Here is a 24,254-nt window from a genome sequence, read left to right as displayed (position 1 = left end):
GGTTGGGACACGAGTGACTCAGTGTGAATGTCACATCATAAAAGTTCATCCCAATTGATCGATGCGCATGCTATTGATCACTGGATTGTCTGGTCAAGTCATCATCCTTTGGTGGTTTCATGACATCAGTTACCCAGACGGAATCACCTATGGAAGCATCACTTAAAACAGGTAACTGTCGCTTTGACTTTTACGTTCTTTTCAACCAGATCCAATTTATCATGTAAGATGTTATCATCATAGATGTCTACAGATCTAATTATTAATACTTTCTATTATCTGAAGAGCCGACTAACGGGATCGGGTGGTCAGGCTCGCTGACTTGGTTGACACATGTCATCGGTCAAACTGAGCAGATCAATGCGCATGCTGTCGATCACTGGATTGTCTGGTCCAGACTCGATTATTTACAGAACGCCGCCATATATCCGGAATATTGCTGGGTGCGGCGTTTAAAAACAAATCATATATTTTCTTTATTTTCAAGCCAGGATTTATTGATTCGCCTAGATTTGGTTCTTGCCAGGTTTTCAGTTCAATCCCCGTCCGTGTTCGTTATTTTCACTAATGTGATTAAAATTTCCTCGGATACCTTTGGGTTTTCTTTCCATGTTTAGCTAAAACTTCGAGACATATCCAGATTAATTTTATCGTTTTCTTCGTGTTTTCACGTATTAACCTCGCAAGATGACATGTCGATAAAATAGAGTAAACATGTGTTGACATATGGCTGACGTTTATAAGGCGCCAAAGAAACCTATGGTCGTGGGTTCGAATACGATTTGTTCCTGGTCTGAAGGCACCGTATATCGTGGGTTTCACCAAAGTGGAAAAAGTCTGACAGGTGCATCACTTCTAGCGTTCACCCCCCCACTAAGCTGACACGCTGTCATATAATTACAAGAAGTAGTAAACCCAACTCACTCGCTCACTATTGAGAGGCGACACATCAACCTTTAGTAAGCTTTATTTATCATAATTATACACAGCATTAAAATAAAACATCTTTCGTTTCCATACTGTAAAACACATTGACCATGAGAGCATTTTAACTCATTGTTCCTAAAGGGACACATATTAAATCGTCAGTTCAAACACAAATGATGACCAGGGCGTCCAGATATGATAACACCCATGTAGAATCAGCAGAAAGAGTTAAACTTTCCACATTACTTTGCTGCCAAAATATTACTGACTTGTGTTACATTTTGCCCTCGAAGCTAACACTCACTTGTCTTTTATTGTGTCCGCTGAGAGACTAGACGATATGCATGGTCTTAGATTATATAGAAACAAACTATCACGGGTCGAGGTAAGTAGTAATGAATAGATAGGCCCTTTTAAGTACACACCGCTCAGAGAAGCGTTGAAACCATTGTAAAACGTGTTCTTGGTTGTGGTTAGACAGTTAAAGATGAACACAACTAGTCTGTTCTAACGTATCTCGTTGAAGACGGATATAAAGATAGTTTAAAATAAACTTTCTGAACTATACAAACTCTGCGACTACTGACTCCTAAAACGCAATCGTTTTGCTGGATTATACATATTCTCTACAGTTTGTCACATAACGTTACTTGGTCTCTCATCACACACATTCACAACCATCTTGTCAGGGGATATATATAAAACACAGGCTCAACTTCCTCGACATATGAACAATATACTGAAGAACAGTCACTGTGGGGACCGTCATTTACACTGAGACTGGCTTTGAGTACATGTGTTAAAGGGTGACTGATGTGATCATGAGGTTGAGCAAAGCCCTCTGCAATGATGACGCCAGGAAGCCAAACTAATACGCCAATTTCCATTTTCCGTTCTTATCCCACAAGTCGTTGTCATAGAGACGACACCTGCCCTTGACCTTCCTCTCGTACAGAGACTGAACCGCAACTGCAACACAAAACTTGATGATAGAAACTGCAAAAACTATTTAAGAAAATTATCGATCATCTAATATTTAGAATCTAGGTTTGGATTGTACATGTGATTCTTGTAAATTAAAAAAAACTAAAATGTTTTTTTTAAACTCAGTACGATAAAATATTTTGGATTGTACGTGTGATTGTTGCAAATGAAAAAAATTAAGAGTTTTCTAAACGCAATGAGATAAAATTATTATACTTTCCAAGTAAGAATCAGAATTTTACTCACGCCATTGAACGCCATATGAAACGGGACAAATGTTCAGTGTGCTTTTTGTCGCGAAGAAGAATATAGTATTGCCCTAAAACAGAAACATTAATCACATTTATACAAGTAAATCACATTGACGTAACAGGGAAACATTACACAGTTTAGCGTTGTGTCACAATGCATGTCATGACGAACAACTTTCATTATAACGCATTTAGGATGTTAACAATAATGATGCGCTACAGTCAGTGGATCAGTGCGGACTCAAGTTTCGTTCTCGGCTCCCTGAGGACTATATTAAAGCCATGGTGCCGGTGAGATGACTTAAGCATCCCATCCGACTGGGTACCCATTGACTGCAAAGTGAAAAGAGGCACATGTCTAACAATGTCTCCCGCTTAAAAAGACACCACATATGCCAGATATGATTCGGTGTGGTGCTACACCAAAGCCAGGGAACCTCTCAAAGGTCAGGAATTTCCTAGTTAAATGTACTGCTTTCTTCACAGTAACCATTAATTCGGGCTTTCTATACAGTAAAACCTTGTTAATGCAAACTGTATTAACTGTGGCTTTCTATACTGTAAAACCTTGCCTGTACAAACTGCGTAAACTCTGGCTTTCTATAAGGAAAACCTAAAACCAGTCTTTTCTATGCAGTAACACCATATCAATACAAACTGTGTTAACATAGTCTTTTCTATACAGTAACACCATATCAATACAAACTGTGTTAACATAGTCTTTTCTATGCAGTAACACCATATCAATACAAACTGTGTTAACATAGTCTTTTCTATGCAGTAACACCATATCAATACAAACTGTGTTAACATAGTCTTTTCTATGCAGTAACACCATATCAATACAAACTGTGTTAACATAGTCTTTTCTATGCAGTAACACCATATCAATACAAACTGTGTTAACATAGTCTTTTCTATGCAGTAACACCATATCAATACAAACTGTGTTAACATAGTCTTTTCTATGCAGTAACACCATATCAATACAAACAGTGTTAACAAAGTCTTTTCTATGCAGTAACACCATATCAATACAAACTGTATTAACATAGTCTTTTCTATGCAGTAACACCATATCAATACAAACTGTGTTAACATAGTCTTTTCTATGCAGTAACACCATATCAATACAAACTGTATTAACATAGTCTTTTCTATGCAGTAACACCATATCAATACAAACTGTGTTAACATAGTCTTTTCTATGCAGTAACACCATATCAATACAAACTGTGTTAATATAGTCTTTTCTATGCAGTAACACCATATCAATACAAACTGTGTTAACATAGTCTTTTCTATACAGTAACACCATATCAATACAAACTGTGTTAACATAGTCTTTTCTATGCAGTAACACCATATCAATACAAACTGTGTTAACATAGTCTTTTCTATGCAGTAACACCATATCAATACAAACTGTGTTAACATAGTCTTTTCTATGCAGTAACACCATATCAATACAAACTGTGTTAATGTGAACTATCTATAAAGTAAGAACGTGTCAGTACAAACTGTGTTAATTCCAGTCATCAAGTGCAACGTGGGTTCTTTACAGTTTTAACTAGGGCTGGGACGGGTAACCCGGATACCCGGACCCGATATGATCACGTGATTAAACGATATTGTATGTTATTCTTTCATGATTAAAAGGTTGTATTGTCTTGGTAGATTTAGACATAATTTCACTTCTTTTGAATATAATATGTGTATACATGGTTAAGATATTGAAAAACTCGAAATAATAGCCTCCGAGCTGAGGAATATATTGCCATTTCTCGCAAATTTGATGTTAGGAATTAACATAACGGGTACCCGGGTAGAACATTTGGACCCGTCCCAGCCCTATTCTTAACGTAGTCTGCCAATAGCAGTATGGATGACACTGGATGTTACACCTTCACAAAACGACACCGTATACGTTTACCCTACTCACAATGTTGGGAGTTAACTTTATTTTGTATTTAGGAAATACAAATTCCCCGCCGTTGTAGTCGTCGTTTAGCTGGAAGAATATGAAGACACAAAATATATTAACGATACACATGAGACAGAATTATTCAAAACAAAAAAGCTAAACACTACTGAAAGTAATGATCAAGTAATTTGACAAAGGGGCAGAGGAGTAGCCTGGTGGTTAAAGCGTTGGCTCGTCACGCCGAAGACCCGGGTTCGATTCCCCACATAGGTACAATGTGTGAAGTCCATTTCTGGTGTCCTCCGCCGTGATATTGCTGGAATATTGCTAAAGGTGGCGTAAAACTCACTCACTAATCTGACACAGCTCCCAGGTGGAGCATTGAACCATTTAGTGAATGTGATTTTTCAAATCGTTAAGCAACATTACAGCACTATCACAGCATGGGATCACAGAAAGGGGCTTTTCCCAATGTATCAATGTGAGGAATCGAACCAGGGTCATCGGTGTGAAGACCAAACGCTTTAACCATTAGGCTACTTCCGAAATCCTTAAATCAATTTGTCCGTAGAAACTGTACGCAAAGCATGATAATACGCTGACCTGATATGTACCCTACCATTAGAACAGTTTCATACCAACTATTATGTACAAAATGTTTATATCATATAATAAACACTCCGTATACAAATTAGGTCAATTTGATGATACATGTATATCTAAGATCGATATCACAGTCAATCACTGGAGTGTCTATTTCAGATTTAATAATCTACAGACCATGTTCAGATTGGTGGGATATTGCAACGTGAGGCTCTAATCAAACAAACAAAACAATATATTTTAAAAAACACGCCTGTTATATGAACTGAGTGAATATTGATTCCAGTACAGTGTCTATCAACTTACAAAGGTGAAGAATGATCCAACATGGCCGCCAAGGTTCGGCAACTGAAATATAACACAGTTTACACATCATCACATACTGAATCTCATCTATCCAGTGGACACTACCAGCTCATAAAGCTACAGCACAGGAAAAACAGAGCATTTTAACCATCAAGTCTATGGTAGGCAGTTTGAGATTCGGAGAACGAAGACTTTTTATGGATACAATATTTTTTATCCCTTAAAACTATCATGTGAAAATTCAACTTTTCATTTTTATATAACGTTCGTACTGGATTGTCATGTAATTGGAGACACTAAAGTCCACTTATAACATTGGTCAGCCAAAGATCAGCCTTCTGACGTCATTGTTTGGTATGTTTGGAATTGATTTTCTGGGAGTGAGACTACTGCGTCAGCTGTTTACACAAGACCTGGCCTCGGTACTCACGTTTTCTTTATCTTTGGCCCTGAAATACATGCCTTCCAGGCTGATCTGCCGGATCTAGAATAAAAGGTTTCATCAGATCATCGTATGTTGAATGTGATTACACAGCGTAGCACTCCATAGGGTGGGTGAGTGAGTTTAGTTTTACGCCGCACTCAGCAATATTCCAGCTATATGGCGGTGGTCTGTAAATAATAGAGTCTGGACTAGACAACCCAGTGATCAACAGTATGAGCATCGAGATACGATGACAACCAAGTCAGTGAGTCTCACCATCCGATCCCGTTAATCGCCTCTTACGACAAGCACGGATGTTTAAAGACCAATTCTGGCCCGGATCTTCACGGGTCTCTCCACAAGAACACACAGGGGAGTACACTATAGCATCACTTGCTAGTTCGGTCGGAACGCGTATTTCTCACCATGGTTGTAACACACTAAAGTTAGTGCTCCATTTGAGTTCGTAATAACCGTTTACTGTATTACATTGCGTAATATAAAGTCAATATACGATGATATAAGTTGTAATACGGCTACTGGTGCAACACGAACATTCCATGTCACCGTTCACATCTTACTGCATCTTAGCTGAGAAACGTTTACTGTACATAACAGATTGCAGCAGTTGAAGCTATGATAGGTTTCCAATAGATGAAAGCTATATTGAATTGTTATGACAAGATATAGCTGTAATTGCTGTTGACTGTGGATAAAGTAGTGAATATTTACTGTAAATATATAGCTACAATGTATATTTACTGCATATCTAAAGCTACAATGTTTATGTACTGTAGATGTAAAGCTATAATGTTTATTTACTGCAGATGTGCAGCTACAATATGTTTACTGTAGATGCAATGATACAGTGTATATTTACTGTAGATGTAAAGCTACAATGTTTATTTACTGTAGATGTGTAGCTACAATGTTTATTTACTGTAGATTTACTGTAGATGTAAAGCTACAATGTTTATTTACTGTAGATGTGTAGCTACAATGTTTATTTACTGTAGATGTAAAGCTACAATGTTTATTTACTGTAGATGTAAAGCTACAATGTTTATTTACTGTAGATGTAAAGCTACAATGTTTATTTACTGTAGATGTAAAGCTACAATGTTTATTTACTGTAGATGTAAAGCTACAATGTTTATTTACTGTAGATGTAAAGCTACAATGTTAGATGTTACTGTAGACTGTAATGTAGCTACAATGTTTATTTACTGTAGATGTAAAGCTACAATGTTTATTTACTGTAGATGTAAAGCTACAATGTATATTTACTGTAGATGTAAAGCTACAATGTTTATTTACTGTAGATGTAAAGCTACAATGTATATTTACTGTAGATGTAAAGCTACAATGTGTATTTACTGTAGATGTACGCTGAAGTCAACGTATGTGTAGCTGATGCTAGGCATCATTTCCTCATTGTCTTACCTCGACAGTTCCCTCCACGAATGGCCATGCCATTGGAGATTTGAGATGCATGAATCTTGACTCATACTGCTTGTATGCATACGTAGGGAGCGGTTGAAAACTGAAATAAACATGCCACTTCTTACATAGTATTGCTTTGACGACATCTAACTGTACTAATCAGGACCCATTTTCATAAAGGGATTTTACCGCTGAGGTGATCGTATCTCTAATATTTTAACACAGAGATACAACAACGAGCGGAGAATGAGTTAGTGAGTTTAGTTTATGTATTTGTAAATAGTTGATTTAAAGTTAAAACGAAGAATGGGATCAAACACATTGACTTGTATAGCTTATTGAGAATATCTGAGTTTAAGATTATAGTGAGTGAGTGAGTATGGTTCTACGTCGCTTATAGCAATATTCCAGCAATTTTACGGCGGGGGGCACCAGAAATGGGCTTCACACATTGTACCCATATTGGGAATCGAACCCAGGCCTTCAGAGTGACGAGCGAACACTTTAACAAGTAGGCTACCCCACCGCCCCACAACGAGCGGAGAGCTGAGCGGCCCCAGTTCATTTTCACTTCTTATCCATCACTTCAGCAAACATTCAGGCGGGGAGGTGGGATTTTCTAACGTGAAGATTTGGCTGGATTATTCAGCAGTGCACTGCCTTACATTCAGCCAATAACATTCAACTAAAGGCTTATGAACGATCCATTCATTCAACCTTTCTTCAATGCAAACATTTCTTATAACACGCTTTCACACAATCTATTATGTATGGGCTATCCGATATGAGACATATTAACAATCATATAATGTAACCACGTCGATATGTCAAGTGTCCTTTAACACAATCTATTATGTATGGGCTATCCGATATGAGACATATTAACAATCATATAATGTAACCATGTCGATATGTCAAGTGTCCTTTAACACAATCTATTATGTATGGGCTATCCGATATGAGACATATTAACAATCATATAATGTAACCACGTCGATATGTCAAGTGTCCTTTAACACAATCTATTATGTATGGGCTATCCGATATGAGACATATTAACAATCACATAATGTAACCATGTCGATATGTCAAGTGTCCTTTAACACAATCTATTATGTATGGGCTATCCGATATGAGACATATTAACAATCATATAATGTAACCACGTCGATATGTCAAGTGTCCTTTAACACAATCTATTATGTATGGGCTATCCGATATGAGACATATTAACAATCATATAATGTAACCATGTCGATATGTCAAGTGTCCATTAACACAATCTATTATGTATGGGCTATCCGATATGAGACATATTAACAATCATATAATGTAACCACGTCGATATGTCAAGTGTCCTTTAACACAATGTATTATGTATGGGCTATCCGATATGAGACATATTAACAATCATATAATGTAACCACGTCGATATGTCAAGTGTCCTTTAACTCAATCTATTATGTATGGGCTATCCGATATGAGACACATTAATAATCATATAATGTAACCACGTCGATATGTCAAGTGTCCTATAACTCAGACGTTCTCTCACAATGTACAATAAGTTATACAAGTCAGTGCGTCTGATCCGATTCTCCGTTTTAACTTTGAATCAACAATTCACAAATAAAGAAATTGCAAGGGGTTTTGATTTGATTGGATAACCGAAATATCATAGGACTAAAGAACTACTGTTTCTTCATCGGTTCACACAAGAATAGGAGGACTTGTTGATCATTATTGTTCGGATACTTACGTAAAATCCGGAGAACTGTAGCGGTTGTTTGTTGACATCGACCGATACTGAAACAAACAACTGCAGTCTGTAGGCTACCCAGTGAGAGAAAACATTTCAAAACTACACTACTGCTGCAACTACTACTACTACTACTACTACTACTACTGCTGCTGCTACTACTACTACTGCTACTGCTACTACTACTACTACTACTACTACTACTGCTGCTGCTGCTGCTGCTACTACTACTACTACTACTACTACTACTACTACTACTGCTACTACTACTACTACTACTGCTACTACTAATACTACTACTTCTACTACTACTACTACTACTACTGCTGCTGCTGCTGCTGCTGTTACTAAAACCACGTCTTCTCCATGACCTGCTTCTGCTGTTGCTGCTGTTGCTAATTAATACTACTACTGTTGCTGCTGCTGCTGCTGCTGTTTCTTCTACAACTTCTACTCATTGACCTGCTTCTACTACTGCTGCTGTTGCTAAATACTACTACTACTACTACTGCTGCTGCTGTTACTGCTACAATTTCTACTCCCTGACCTGCTATTACTGTTGCTGCTGCCACCACTGCTGCTGCTGCTACTGCTACTACAACAACTAGTTCACCGCGACCTGTTACTGTTGTTGCTGCTGCTACTAGTACTGAATATGTCACTGCTGCGATTGCGGATCCCGTATTAAAATGCTTTGTAATAGCCAACGAAGTCTACGTGTCCCGGAAACAACTACAACTGTCACTACTACAACTACTACAACTACGACTTCTATCACAACAGAACGAACACAGCAACTACTAATACCAATGCCACTTCCAAGCTACAGCAACAACTACTGTTACTACCACCACAAATAGAAAATGTATCACTGCCTTTACCACAACAACAGTTACTACACAGCATCCATTACGACGCCAACAACTGCTTCTTTCACATCACCGGCCAACATGTGTAACTACAGCAATACAAAAACAACTACTACTACCACTATTACAGCAACAACAACTACTACAACTTCCACATCAACAACTACAACCACCATTCTCAACAGCATCAACAACTACAACCACCATTCCAACAGCATCAACAACAACTACAACCACCATTCCAACAGCATCAACAACTACAACCACCACTCCAACAGCATCAACAACAACTACAACCACCATTCCAACAGCATCAACAACAACTACAACCACCACTCCAACAGCATCAACAACAACTACAACCACCATTCCAACAGCATCAACAACAACTACAACCACCATTCCAACTGCATCAACAACTACAACCACCATTCCAACTGCATCAACAACAACTACAACCACCATTCCAACAGCATCAACAACTACAACCACCATTCCAAAAGCATCAACAACAACTACAACCACCATTCCAACTGCATCAACAACTACAACCACCATTCCAACAGCATCAACAACAACTACAACCACCATTCGAACAGCATCAACAACTACAACCACCATTCCAACAGCATCAACAACCATTCCACAGCATCAACAACAACTACAACCACCAACAACTACAACCACCATTCCAACTGCATCAACAACTACAACCACCATTCCAACTGCATCAACAACAACTACAACCACCATTCGAACAGCATCAACAACTACAACCACCATTCCAACAGCATCAACAACAACTACAACCACCATTCCGACAGCATCAACAACAACTACAACCACCATTCCAACTGCATCAACAACAACTACAACCACCATTCCAACAGCATCAACAACAACTACAACCACCAATCCAACTGCATCAACAACTACAACCACCATTCCAACAGCATCAACAACAACTACAACCACCATTCCAACAGCATCAACAACTACAACCACCATTCCAACAGCATCAACAACAACTACAACCACCATTCCAACTGCATCAACAACAACTACAACCACCATTCCAACAGCATCAACAACTACAACCACCATTCCAACAGCATCAACAACAACTACAACCACCATTCCAACAGCATCAACAACTACAACCACCATTCCAACTGCATCAACAACAACTACAACCACTACTTACGGCTTTTGTTGCGATTCTCATCATTACTTTCAGGAGGCTTGGCTTCATGGTAGAGTGGAACTCGACTACGGGTGGATCCATGTGATGGTACTCCGCCTTCTCGAACACCAGGAAATGTCGAGTTGGAAGCAGGACACAGTGAAGGCGGGACATCTGGGCAGCGCTCTGTAGGAAGACAATGGCACGTCAGCATGTTTCAACTATTCTTGGACAATATTCACACTGTGCACACTGAACAAATATTAAACAACTTATTATCTCTTACATACGTCAAACCCATATTCATATTCCATTGATTGGACGTATGTTTGACAGCATCAACATGTACACATGGTCAAACGAAGTACAGTTCTTGCTTGTTACGGAGGTCCATCACCGATTCTACTTTTTTATGAATTTGTGAAACATTTTCCATGGCCTAATCGTACTGAACAATCTTAGCTCTAAGGCTATATTAAAGCATGTTAAGATGGTCTTAACGCTAAGATCTTCTGGAACCTGCCACGGGAACATTGCTGGACAAACGCAAAGACCGCGTCATATTAGCTTCCACTAAAGAGTGAGTGAGTTAAGTTTACGCCGCTTTTACCAATATTCAAGCAATATCAGGACGGAGACACCAGAAATGGGCTTCACGCATTGTACTCATGTGGGGAATCGAACCCGGGTCTCTTTAACCACTAGACTACCCTACCGCCCGTGTCCAATAAAGACCTTTGTGCTCAGTCGAATGAATGTCGAATCTTGACGGTAGACCTCACAATGTACACACGATTCAGACAACCCCGACCCCACTCCTGGATATAGTGTCGAACAGTTACCTTCTTCCTCTCTCCTCTGCAAGTCTCGAAGTATTTGACGTTCCGGGCGCTGAAGAGTACCTCCTTTCCCGAAGATTTGCGTCGCAGCCTCCCCGCGTAGAACCGACGGCTCCGTTGGGCTCCGCCATCATCTGGATCTGAGTCAAGACACGATGTATCAGTGTGCATCATTTCCTGGAACCTTGTGAGGTCGTATTTGTGGTCACGTATCAACAGACTGTTATATATGGGTGAATGAGGAGTTTAGTTTTACGCCGCTCTTTGCTATATCCCTGCAATATCACGGGAGGGGACGCGTGACCAGCGAGCGTTTTAACCACTAGGCTACCCACCGCCCCTCTACATATATGGGAAGTATACCTTTTAGGTCTTGTCGTTCAATAATAAGTATGTGATAGTGCTGGTGGACTATCCCATATTTTGATATATAAAGATAAGTGGATTCATTTGTGTCATTGTTCAGTACAGAAACCGACATCCTGCTGACGCAGCGGGTGTTTGATGACTCCAGTCAAAATTGTTTTGCAGATATTATTTGTTGCCGAGAGTAAACCATACTGGCCCTTGAAGATCCGGGTCAGAATTGATCTTCAGCAACCAATGCTTGTCGTAAAAGGCGACTAACGGGATCGGATGGTCAGGTTCGCTGACTTGGTTGACACATGTCATCGTATCCAAATTGTGTAGATCAATGCTCATGATGTGTGGTCCAGACTGGATTGTTTACAGACCGCCGCCATATAGGTGGAATATTGCTGAGTGCGGCGTTAAACAACAAACTGACCAACCAAAATCCTTTAAATATTCAGAAAGAGAGATTGGTCTCAGGCTACTTGCCAATCTCGGAGATAAGTCCCTTTAATACTTTATTGTTTGCTAGGCACATTTGATAATGTGTATACCATTAACAACTTGTGGTTTCCCCAGATGCGTACATACCTATATGTATCTATGGTATAAATTACACTGTCTAAGACTAGAAAAGAAACCACGTGTCTGATCTTAGTCGACTCTATAGTCTATATACTTTCTCGGAGACGTTATATGTACAGCTTGTATCGTCCATCAATGCTACTTACTCATTGCCAGTACTTTGTCGATCATTTGAACTGCCTTTTCCACTTTATTCATCTGAAATTAAATGATAAATTGCTTTCAGCGCTGACAACCCTTTGCCATAGCTTCTGGCTTGGTAGTCGTTATGTGGATCAACATTTAAGACAAAAGTGCAGGAAAATAAACACGATAAATAAACGAGTGATTACTGATGGATACAGAGGCATTTTTGGGGCATTCGTTTGGGGGTTTATTTTAGTTTATTTTTTAAATTTTAAGATCATAATCTTGAACTTTCAAAATAATATTTTGAAAATATTTGGTTAAATTACGACCTTGAAATTTAAAGATTATAAGTGGATATTTCAGGGGAAATTATAAAAACGAATGACCCTAAAAGGCCTCCGTTGATGGATGTCCCTTCAGCTCTCATCCAGTTATAGGTGGCGAACCAAAGAATGCACGGAGGAGCTGCGCGACATGACGTCGAATATCACTGATACAGCAAGTGAGTATCAAACGCCCATTTGAGTGTAAGTGAGTGAGTTTAGCTTTACGTTGCTTTTAGCAATATTCCAGCAATATCACGGCGAGGGACACCAGAAATGGGCTTCACACATTGTACCCATGTGGGGAATCGAACCTAGGTCTTCGGCGTGACGAGCGAACGTTGCAACCACTAGGCTACCGCCCCGCCCCTAAACGCCCATTTGAACAGTATTTCAGATGTTCTATGGCGTTGTCAGCTCAAATATTGGATGACCGGGTGACCATGTGACTCTTTGGCGTTGAACATTTCAACCATACCCACGAGCGCAGGTTTTGGTATGGTACTAATGAACCAACAATCCTAATCACGCGACAGTGGATCCAGGTACGTAAAGGGACGTAATTCACTGTAGTGATCGCGATGGCTTTTAATACCTCGAAGTATGAAGTTGCAGCCAACTTAAAAGCCTTCGGTGAATTGCAGAACTTGTTTTCGGGAGCTTTCTTGCATTCTTCAAGGATTCGCTCAACAACGTTCGTCGTGAACAGATACTGCCCTCCGTCAAACGACCCCCAGGCAAAATCTATGAGGTCCTCAATGATCACTGGCTGCAAAGACTTCCGGCCTCTGATCAGCCCGGAGTAGATGTCGTCAAACTTCAGGTTCTCTGTGAACTGGATGTGTGCGATGCCAAGAGCGACTCGCATGAGGTCTTCTTTGGTCGGGATATTGTGGTGGATGTTGCTTATTCGAGCCTTCAGCTCGGGGACATCCCCTGGAATCAAACAACATATGTTACACAATTTTATCAAGATCATACGCGTCTTTTGTTATACTGTGATCGGGAATAATAATCGCGCAATTATTATTGCGATCCTGTTTTCAGCAGCCCGTGCTTGTCGTAAGAGGCGACTAACGGGATCGGGTGGTCAGGTTCACTGACTTGTGTGATGCATGTTATCGTATCACAATTGCGTACATCCATGCTCATGATGTTGATCACTGGATTGTCTGGTCCGGACTCTATTATTTACAGACGGCCGCCATATAGGTGGAGTATTGCTGAGTTCGGCGTAAAACAACCAACCAATCAAACAACCTGGACAGTGATTGCATACACGGAGCTCTGCATGGACCAAGGTGCGTTTGGTCATTTGGTCATTTCTACTTGCCCCATGGACACAAACTGCCCACAGTTTGCCAAGGCTTGATTCCGGATCGTTCGCCCCGTGCTTCACCACACAATAACGAAAAAGTCGTGAGTATAATATTTCTGTACAGTTTTTGGTTTTATGGTCAGGCCGGTCCTGTTATGTTGGTATGGAATCTTTGGTTTGACAATTTAAAACATATTGAAAATGTTCACCCGTAAAACGCTTTATGGGAAAATCATTGAATGCGAAGAAAGAAAGGCCTTCTTTAATACTTGATGGCGAAATACATGTAGGTTTCACTTTTTGTTGAACCCGTTAAACGCGTATGTTAGCCTTTCTACACGTCTCTATACAGCTACCCACATCTCTGACACGTCTCTATACAGCTACCCACATATCTGACACGTCTCTATATAGGTACCCACATTTCTGACACGTCTCACTATAGCTACCCACATCTCTGACACGTCTCACTATAGCTACCCACATCTCTGACACGTCTCACTATAGCTACCCACATCTCTGACACGTCTCACTATAGCTACCCACATCTCTGACACGTCTCACTATAGCTACCCACATCTCTGACACGTATCACTATAGCTACCCACATCTCTGACGCGTCTCTGTATAGGTACCCACATCTCTGACACGTCTCACTATAGCTACCCAAATCTCTGACACGTCTCACTATAGCTACCCACATCTCTGACACGTCTCACTATAGCTACCCACATCTCTGACACGTCTCACTATAGCTACCCACATCTCTGACACGTCTCACTATAGCTACCCACATCTCTGACACGTCTCACTATAGCTATCCACATCTCTGACGCGTCTCACTATAGCTACCCACATCTCTGACGCGTCTCTCTATAGCTACCCACATCTCTGACGCGTCTCACTATAGCTACCCACATCTCTGACACGTCTCACTATAGCTACCCACATCTCTGACACGCCTACCTATAGCTACTCACATCTCTAGCACGTCTCACTATAGCTACTCTCTGACACGTCTCACTATAGCTACCCACATCTCTGACATAGCTACCCACATCTCTGACACGTCTCACTATAGCTACCCACATCTCTGACACGTCTCACTATAGCTACCCACATCTCTGACGCGTCTCTACCCACATCTCTGACACGTCTCACTATAGCTACCCACATCTCTGACACGTCTCACTATAGCTACCCACATCTCTGACACGTCTCTCTATAGCTACCCACATCTCTGACACGTCTCTCTATAGCTACCCATCTCTGACACGTCTCACTATAGCTACCCACATCTCTGACACGTCTCTCTATAGCTACACCCATCTCTGACACGTCTCTCTATAGCTACCCACATCTCTGACACGTCTCTCTGTAGCTACCCACATCTCTGACACGTCTCTCTATAGCTACACCCATCTCTGACACGTCTCTCTATAGCTACCCACATCTCTGACACGTCTCTCTGTAGCTACTCACATTTTTGACACGGTTCGCCCTTCCAGATGACCTGCAGTGTGGCCTTCCACTCCCTGGTCAGCCGCCTCGTCAGATGAAACACGTTGATTGGGTGGCTCAGATACTCGTTCATATCCGAGATGTTCCCATGGAGAACCTTGTTCCTCTCAACAGTCCTGGAACAAGTCGAAAAAATACCTTTTATCAAACTCAGGAAGATATTAGACTGAATAACGTTGGATATTTAGGTCGAGCTCTCACTAAGACTATTCGCACGGAGTCCTGGGAAGGGTAAAGTATGACAAATAGATGGTAAACTTTTGTATTACAATAGGATCGCTGCGGTCGCTTAGCGAAGCGTGGTGTATGATCCGAAGGAGTTGGAGCGATCAGGTGATTACAACATTTGACTGATGTTATGTGAGTGTCCCCTAAAGTTGGGGTCATACTATCAACCCCTAGTTTCATATCCACCGTCAGTGACAATATACGTTTATTATTCCAGCGTAACCTGAAGGAAAGGATTCCACCTTGTGCAGTTGTTCATTATCTATTTCAAAAGGTACGTATTACACCTGTTCTTAAACAGTTGCACTGGCTCCCCATCAAGGCAAGAAGCGACTACAAAATCCTCTGCTTGACCTACATGGCCCGTCGCGGACTTGCTCCCCCATATCTCTCTGGCCTGCTTACTTCATACTGAAACAAACGCTGCCTTCGATCATCTAATCAAAAGCTTCTGTTTGTGCCAAACTTCAGGCTTAAAACTTTTGGAAACCGGACTTTTTCATATGCAGACCCAACCTTGTGGAATTCACTCCCATACAATCTGAACGTTTCTGATAGCATTGCCACATTCAAGTCAGGACTCAAAACATACCTGTTTTCAATGTATTATTAGGAACTCTATTTGGACGTGTACATATTGCTGTATAAATGTTGGAGACTCTTTTAATCTGCCATTGTCGCGCCTTGAGCATATCTGCTGACGTGGAAAAGGCGCATGAAGAAATCGCCAATATATATACGTAGTCTGAACCGCCCGGGGTAGAATTTGTCTCAAGCGACCCATGCTTATCGCAGGAGACGACACATGGAAACGATGTCGTTGCCAACGTATGTCATCCATTGTGTCCTGTTTGCGTACATCAATCCTCGTGATGTTGATCACTGGATTATCTTGCCCATATTTACAGACCACACTCCTAGAGCTGAAATATTGCTGATTGTGTCGTTAAACAACAAAGAGACAAAGTCATAGTACTCGATATTTTTTAAATGACATTACTAAAGGGGATAGTAAATGCGCTTACATACTTCTTTTCGTATTGCTGTTATAAGAAGAATGGTTTAATCATAATTATGTCACGAATAAGATAACGGGGCGTGTACCATGTGTATCCTCGCTAGTACATCTGTCAACACGTGCGAGTTATTGTAATGCTATGTCGACACTTGGTAACATATGGCGTTCAATGTGGCACGCAGGAAATAGAGGAGTACATCGATTATCTCCCTTTACAGGAGTCAATGCTCATTTCACAGCCGGTGTGCTGGCAGTGCTGTGCCTATTTCTATAATCACTACGCCATCACAAAACAACGAATGTATGTCTATTAGATTCAGTTAGCATGCCAATATACTAATTAACACTCTGAATATAGCAAGTACAAAGTTCTATATCCGTGTATGTTGCGTTGTTCGTGCAGTAATGCATTAGTGTCGCCTGGGGATAAATCCTCATAATAACGCTCTTACGTGCTAATTTTGTAGATTTATCAGTAAATTGGATATTTCTTTAATGCAAAAAAAACAGTCCCTGTATTAAATGTCTATAATAAACATCACTGCTGAAATTTACTACTTTATTTCCTGTGGAAAAAGCATTACATTAGTGGCATCGGGAGATAAATCCTCATAATAATGTTGATACGTGTTAATTTTGTACGTTTATCAGCAAATAGGTTATTTCTCTTATCAAATAACCATAAAAGTGAAAAAAACACGGCCCCTGCATCAAATATATATAATAAACATAAACATCAACATAATCTGAAACTGTCAGTCTGATAAAGTGTTTTACATCTTGTAAGGAATGAACAGTGAGTGAATGGCGTTTTACGCCGCCTGCACAATGACCTGCTTTATCAAGAAACAGGACACAGTAAACGTCCTTAACAGAACAACCCATGTTGATGTTGGGAACTGAACCCCGGCAAACTGCGAGAGAAAAATGCCTTAGCCACCAGCCCAACCCATTACTTGTTAAACATGTATGTAATGTTAGGCTCGGTTCATAGATGCAAAGGTACGTCAGGAAAATACGTGACAGATTGGTTGACGTACAATCTGGACCTCTACAATCGTCTATGTTCCACCCGATCTTGACGGGAACACTAAAAACCAGAGAACATACTCCGTTCCAGAATCAGGAATTGAGTTAATCCGGTTAATTTCATAGAAACGGTTTTATCCGAATTAACGAGGTCCGACTATATAGTATCACCTGGTCACACCTGAAGACCGACTGACTGTACTCACTCTCTCATTCCTCCGAGGTTATGGGGATCCTCGCCATGATGGGCGAAATGTTCCTCACGAAGAAATACGTCGGCAAGCGCTATAATTTCAGATTCGATGTAAAAGAGCTTTTCCAAATTTGCCATAGAAGTAAATTTGCCTTTGTTGGCAGAGCACACAGCCAACAAGGCAAAAAATAACCAGCAAACGCTTCAATATCCAAGCCATTTCTGGTTGTGCGTCTATGCTGGAAAGTTTGGCATCAGATGTTGGCATATTTTGATGACGTAGAGCTCACGAGCACGTGGCGCGTGAGTTGGCCGCACAGATGGTGTCACCATTGTTGGTGGGTTATTGGAAGTCGATTGTCCAGGTACTCCATACACAACACTGTTGTAAGCCTGTAGACGTGTCGGAGAGAATACGAGTTGTCCCCCTTTAGTTTGGACGACGACTGAACGTTGGACGAAGACTGACTGACTGACTGAGTTTAGTTTTACGCCGCTTTTAGCAATATTCCAGCAATATCACGGCGGGGGACATGGGCTTAACACAATGTGCCCATGTGGGGAATCGAACCCGGGCCTTCGGCGTGATGAGCCAACGCTTTAACCACTAGGCTACCCCACCGCCCCCGTTGCATGAAGATCACTGAAGATAAATCCGAATAGTTACTCCTTACCAGCATGTTTACCAGCACTCATTTACTCATTTCTTGAACTGGTTGAGTGAGTGAGCGAGTGAGTTAGTAAGTGAGTTGGGTTTTACGCCGCTTTTAGAAATATTTCAGCAATATCACAGCGGCGGACAACAGAAATGGACTTCACACATTGTACCAATGTTGGGAATCGAACCCGGATCTTCGGCATGACGAGCGAACGCTTTAGCCACTAGGCTACCCCACCGTTCCGAACTGGTTGAAGCAGACACATGGGAGTCTGCATTGTTTGTAGGTTCTTCATCTGGAATGGTACAAGCTTGAAATGTTTCATCGTGAACAGTAGTAAAATATTTTATTTGATGTTCTATCTTTATGAGGAAGCGCGTCAATATAACAATCGCGTTGAGATAGTAACTGATAGATATCACAGTGTAACACTGATGGAGAATACAGCTCTAAATGAAGAAGGTCGTAGATGTTGTCCACATTTGTAACCGAAACGCGTATAAAGTGCCGACAAACCCAAGATCATCAGATCAAAGTCGGTATTCGAACTCCGAACGAGCGGATTATTGTACGTGTAAGGGACGTAACTCTTCATAGAGAATCGCGGCGTCTGATGACCCGTCACCTATTTCAAATGTAGGTTCTAAAGAATGTTATTTTTCATAATTATTTCAAAAGAGCTATGATTAGAAGCTATATACATGATTAAAGATTTACAACAACTCTCAGTTCTTATTTTTTTGTGTGTTGAATCTTGGATATTGAGCTTAAGCAAAAATTAGTAACAGTGCGGCATTTTGGAGACTCGATCCTCTAACCTGCAAATTCCGGCAATATCTTTGCAGCTTGACTCTGCACCGCATGTTCATCGGTCTAAAGCCACGAGGCTACCAATGCTCTAGTTATGTTATGTTATGTTATGTTATGTTATGTTATGTTGTGTTATGTTGTGTTGTGTTGTGTTGTGTTGTGTTGTGTTGTGTTGTGTTGTGTTGAATATATTGAAGATCTATACAAATGGAATTGTTATATGCGAATATGTATCTAAACAATATTTTTCATGTGTATATATTCAGGAATAAGCAAAATATTGCGGGTGGGACTGTATAGAGACTTTATAGAGTATGATTATCAAAATAAGGACTTAATTCATATTTTTACAAATAGACATAAATGGCAGAGGAAGGGGTATTATATAAGGGGTATTTTACCTTTGACTTACTACATGATTAATACAGTCAGGCACCATGTGTGAACGTACGGTTTTCTTGAAGCAATGGCATTCCTCCTTGAGTGAGTGAGTGGGTACACCGAGTTTTACTCCACTTTTAGCAATATACCAGCAGGGGACACCAGAAATGGGCTTCATCCATTGTGGGGAATCGAACCCGAGTCTTCGACGTGACGAGCTAACGCTTTAAATACTAAGCTATCCTACCGTCCATTCCTCCTTGAGTTTTCAACCTCTGACGTGTCGAGGGGCGGCGGGGTAGTATAGTGGTTAAAGCGTTCGCTCGTCATGCCAACGACCTGGGTTCGATTCCCCACATGGGTACAATGTGTGAAGCTCATTTCTGGAATATTGCTGGAATATTGGTATAGCGGCTTAAAATCAAACTCACTGACTCACTAAATAAACAATGACATCGACACAAAAGACCGCTTTACACAAACACAACGTGCGTCATTAAACATAAATGTTAAACACAAATATACCTTTAAAACGTCAATGTGTATGGGAGTTAGTGGGATTTTACGCCGCTTTATTAACATTCCATATTACATAAATATTAGGGCGTTGGATACCTGAAAGGCCACGTGCGACTAACTATCCTCTCATAATGATTAGGGGAGGTGGGGTAGCCTGATGGTTAAAGCGTTCGCTCGTCACGCCGAAGACCCGGGTTCGATTCCCCACATGTGTACAATGTGTGAAGCTCATTTCTGTTGTCCTCCGCCGTGATATTGCTGGAATATTGCTAAAAGCGGTGTAAAACCAAACTCACTCACTCACTCACTCATAATGATTAACAGAACAAAGAAATTTTCATGAAATATTGTGAGGGCAAACACCATGAAAATACACGCCTTAGACAATACATCCTGTTAAGAGATTTCTGCCCTGCCCTGCCCTGCCCTGCCCTGCCCTGCCCTGCCCTGCCCTGCCCTGCCCTGCCCTGCCCTGCCCTGCCCTGCTGTACTTGCTCGAGCCTCTGACTGGCAGTAAGATCAGTCACGTGTCACAAGTAATGAGAGCCATCATGCACATATATCATACTCCATCTATGTTCAATGTCTAACTTCCCCTTAAAGTGTCATCCAGCATCTCTTGTACTTTGGCCCCTTGGCTCTCTGTGTGAAAAACAAATGATTTATGATGTAGATTAACGCTTAGACCCTGAATATATATAATTTTGATAGAAACAAACAAACCCATTTAAATTGAAAAGAAGTCCCAGTGAGTGGTGGGAACCTGGGGAAATCTAGACTTGCTTCACTTAGGACTTTTGAATTGCAGGGATGGCTAATCGTTAGGGAACATTATATGGTTCAGGGACTGTGAGAGTGACTAGCATTCACAGTTGACATCTAATTACATTTTTTATACATTGCTTCATTATGTTATTGCATGAGAAGATAAGTTTACTTATTATTATTGTTGTTTACTTTATTTGTTAGTATCGTTAATTTATAGTTCATTACTTTTTCACGTATCAGCTAGATATTAAGCTTTTATAACTATTCAGTCTGGCCTTTGTTCCAGTATTAACGGGAGACACTTAATTCCCATCAGACGATATCTGACAATTTTAGTGGTTATGTAAGAACACAACATGTACATGAGGCAGATATGTTACAGTAAATGAGCTTTCCTTGAAAAGGGGGCGTGGCTCTGGCGAGTAAACAAGTCAGAATGTCAGCGTGACAAATGTGACCTTTCTTAGCACGTGACACGTCCTCGTAACATTTGTCAGTGGCGTGTTGCGTGTCTGGGTTATGGGCATAGGACCCTGAATGTATGGCCTCGTACGACAGACACGAGTACATACAGGAATCTACAATATTAATCAGAAACAAGGTCGTGGCTTGTATGCGTGACCGGACTGTAACAAACGTACTTGTCAACATGTTGACAACACTGCCAGCGTAAACAATCGTCTGGACATCATCAAGATCAAAACTATTCTACTAATTCAGTATAAACTGTCGCATTAAAGCCTGAGCTACATTTCAGTTTATACTTGCTCTCGTCTCGCTTCAGTTTGTTGGTACAGTCATCTTAGATTTTTGTGTCCCTACACCTTGGTTGAGTGTGTCCCTACATCTCACTTTATTGTGTCCCTAAATCTCACTTTACTATGTTCCTACACCTCACTTTATTGTGTCCCAAGACCTTGCATTATTGTATCCCTAAGCCTCACTTTATTGTGTCCCTACACCTTGGTTTATTGTGTCCCTACATCTCACTTTATTGTGTCCCTAGACCTTGATTTATTGTATCCCTACGCCTCACTTTATTGTGTCCTTACACCTCAGGTTATTGTGTCCCTAGATATCGCTTTATTCTGTCCCTACGCTTCAGTTTATTGTGTCCCTACGCCTTGGTTTAGTGTGTCCCTACGCCTCACTTTATTGCGTCCCTACATCTCACTCACTTTATTTTTCCCTATTGTGTCCCTCACTTTGGTTTATGTGTCCCTACGCCTCACTTTATTGTGTCCCTACACTCCCTACGCCTCACTTATTGTGTCCCTACACCTCACTTTATTGTGTATCCCTGCCTTTTATTGTGTCCCTACGCCTCACTTTATTGTGTCCCTACACCTCACTTTACTGTGTCCCTAGAACTTGCATTATTGTATCCCTACGCCTCAGTTTATTGTGTCCCTACGCCTTGGTTTATTGTGTCCCTACACCTCACTTTATTGTGTCCCTACACCTTGGTTTACTGTGTCCCTAGACCTTGCATTATTGTATCCCTACGCCTCAGTTTATTGTGTCCCTAGATCTCTTATTATTCTGTCTTTACGCCTCACTTTATTGTGTGCCTACACCTTGGTTTATTGTGTCCCTACACCTCAGCCATCTAACCCACTTAGCCATCTAACCCACGTGGAAGATGCGATGGCTGAGTGGGTTAGATTGCTGACTTTGTGTGGACGAGGTACTGACTCTGAGGGTGTGGGTCGAATCCCAGATGGTACCAACAAAGGTAATCTGTACGTTGCTGAGAGAGTATAATCCCAAATATAACATGCGTTACATATAGAGATGGTGTCAACTAAACTGACGAGCAAAAGAACGTACACAGGTGTAATTGTTGTTGCAATCCCAAATATGCGTTCTAACTAATAAAATTATTGAAAAACATTGATTGTATAGAACGCAACCATCATGTTTCATTTGCCAAAATGCAACCAAAAACATTTGTACGTGTTTTGCACGAATTTTTGCTAAATTGTGATTATTGTCCCATGCACCAGCACTTTTCTGACAGAGAGTATAAAACTTGTTTGTCGTGAAGACTGAACAATCACTTGACAGAAATCTCATGAGGAAATGCCAAGATTGACGTAGGCGCAACGAGAACGTGCCAAAGGAATGACACAAATGGGTGCTTTCAACAGCGATATTGCACGGACATTGGGTTGCACAAGACAAACAATAATTCGGCTGTTTAACCGTTTCAGTACGACAGGCCAGACATGTGATCGACCCAGATGGGCGTTCCAGAGTCACAACACCCCAAGAGGATCGCTATCTGCGGGTTATTCACCTCCGCAACTGGATGTTGACGGTGACGTCATCAGCAGCCACATCATTTGGTCATCGCGTAAGCAGTGACAAGACGACTTCGTCCTGGGCCTACCGACCGCTGCGTGGAATGGCCTTGACCTTCCAGCATCGTAGGAACCGTCTGCAGTGGTCATCACTACATCGCTGTTTATTGTTACAATGTCATTTTGCTGATAAAACACGTGTATTGCAGTGTGCTTCAACATACATTTTCAATTTCATCAAAAGGTTTTGTTATTTTTATCTTATTGGAAGAAACACAACCTGTGTACCTTCTTTTTGCACATCAGTTTTATGTACATAGGTATGCGTATGTTTCTTTCTAAACTGAAGCGAATATTTTTATCAAATGAAAATCTCGTCCCCTGTTATTGTAGGGCCCTGGTAGAGCAAATAGGACATTTTTTAACTTACACAATCACAATATCCTTCGTTAAATTGGTACTACCCGACAAAACATTTACCAATACGGATGGCGGTTTTCAGACATCACATGCTTAGAAATTGTAACGTTTTACCTATTTTCGTTCCGTTATCATTACAAGATTGATTAAAACAGGTTAAAAATGCGGATCATCATCCGATCTTGCT

At 40.8% G+C, this 24,254-nt stretch overlaps 1 protein-coding gene across 1 annotated transcript; it reads right to left on the bottom strand.

Moving 5' to 3' along the window:
• Nucleotides 1-955: 955 nt before the first annotated feature.
• Nucleotides 956-18,389, bottom strand: LOC124253322 (prolyl 4-hydroxylase subunit alpha-1-like). The gene is made up of 13 exons (XM_046687073.1): nucleotides 18,221-18,389; nucleotides 15,701-15,855; nucleotides 13,496-13,836; nucleotides 12,595-12,646; nucleotides 11,516-11,652; nucleotides 10,695-10,859; nucleotides 8,622-8,668; nucleotides 6,863-6,962; nucleotides 5,426-5,479; nucleotides 4,996-5,037; nucleotides 4,105-4,173; nucleotides 2,158-2,230; nucleotides 956-1,896 (listed from the first exon to the last, which is right to left on the bottom strand). Exons 1-13 carry the CDS (start codon nucleotides 18,343-18,345, stop codon nucleotides 1,796-1,798), a joined length of 1,461 nt encoding a protein of 486 aa, XP_046543029.1. The 5' UTR covers nucleotides 18,346-18,389; the 3' UTR covers nucleotides 956-1,795.
• Between the last annotated feature and the right edge of the window lie 5,865 nt (nucleotides 18,390-24,254).

This window comes from Haliotis rubra, unplaced genomic scaffold, assembly GCF_003918875.1.
Source record: "Haliotis rubra isolate DU_JTF1 unplaced genomic scaffold, ASM391887v1 Scf539, whole genome shotgun sequence".
Lineage (NCBI taxonomy): Eukaryota > Metazoa > Mollusca > Gastropoda > Lepetellida > Haliotidae > Haliotis > Haliotis rubra.
This window is presented reverse-complemented; position numbering and strand designations above follow the sequence as displayed.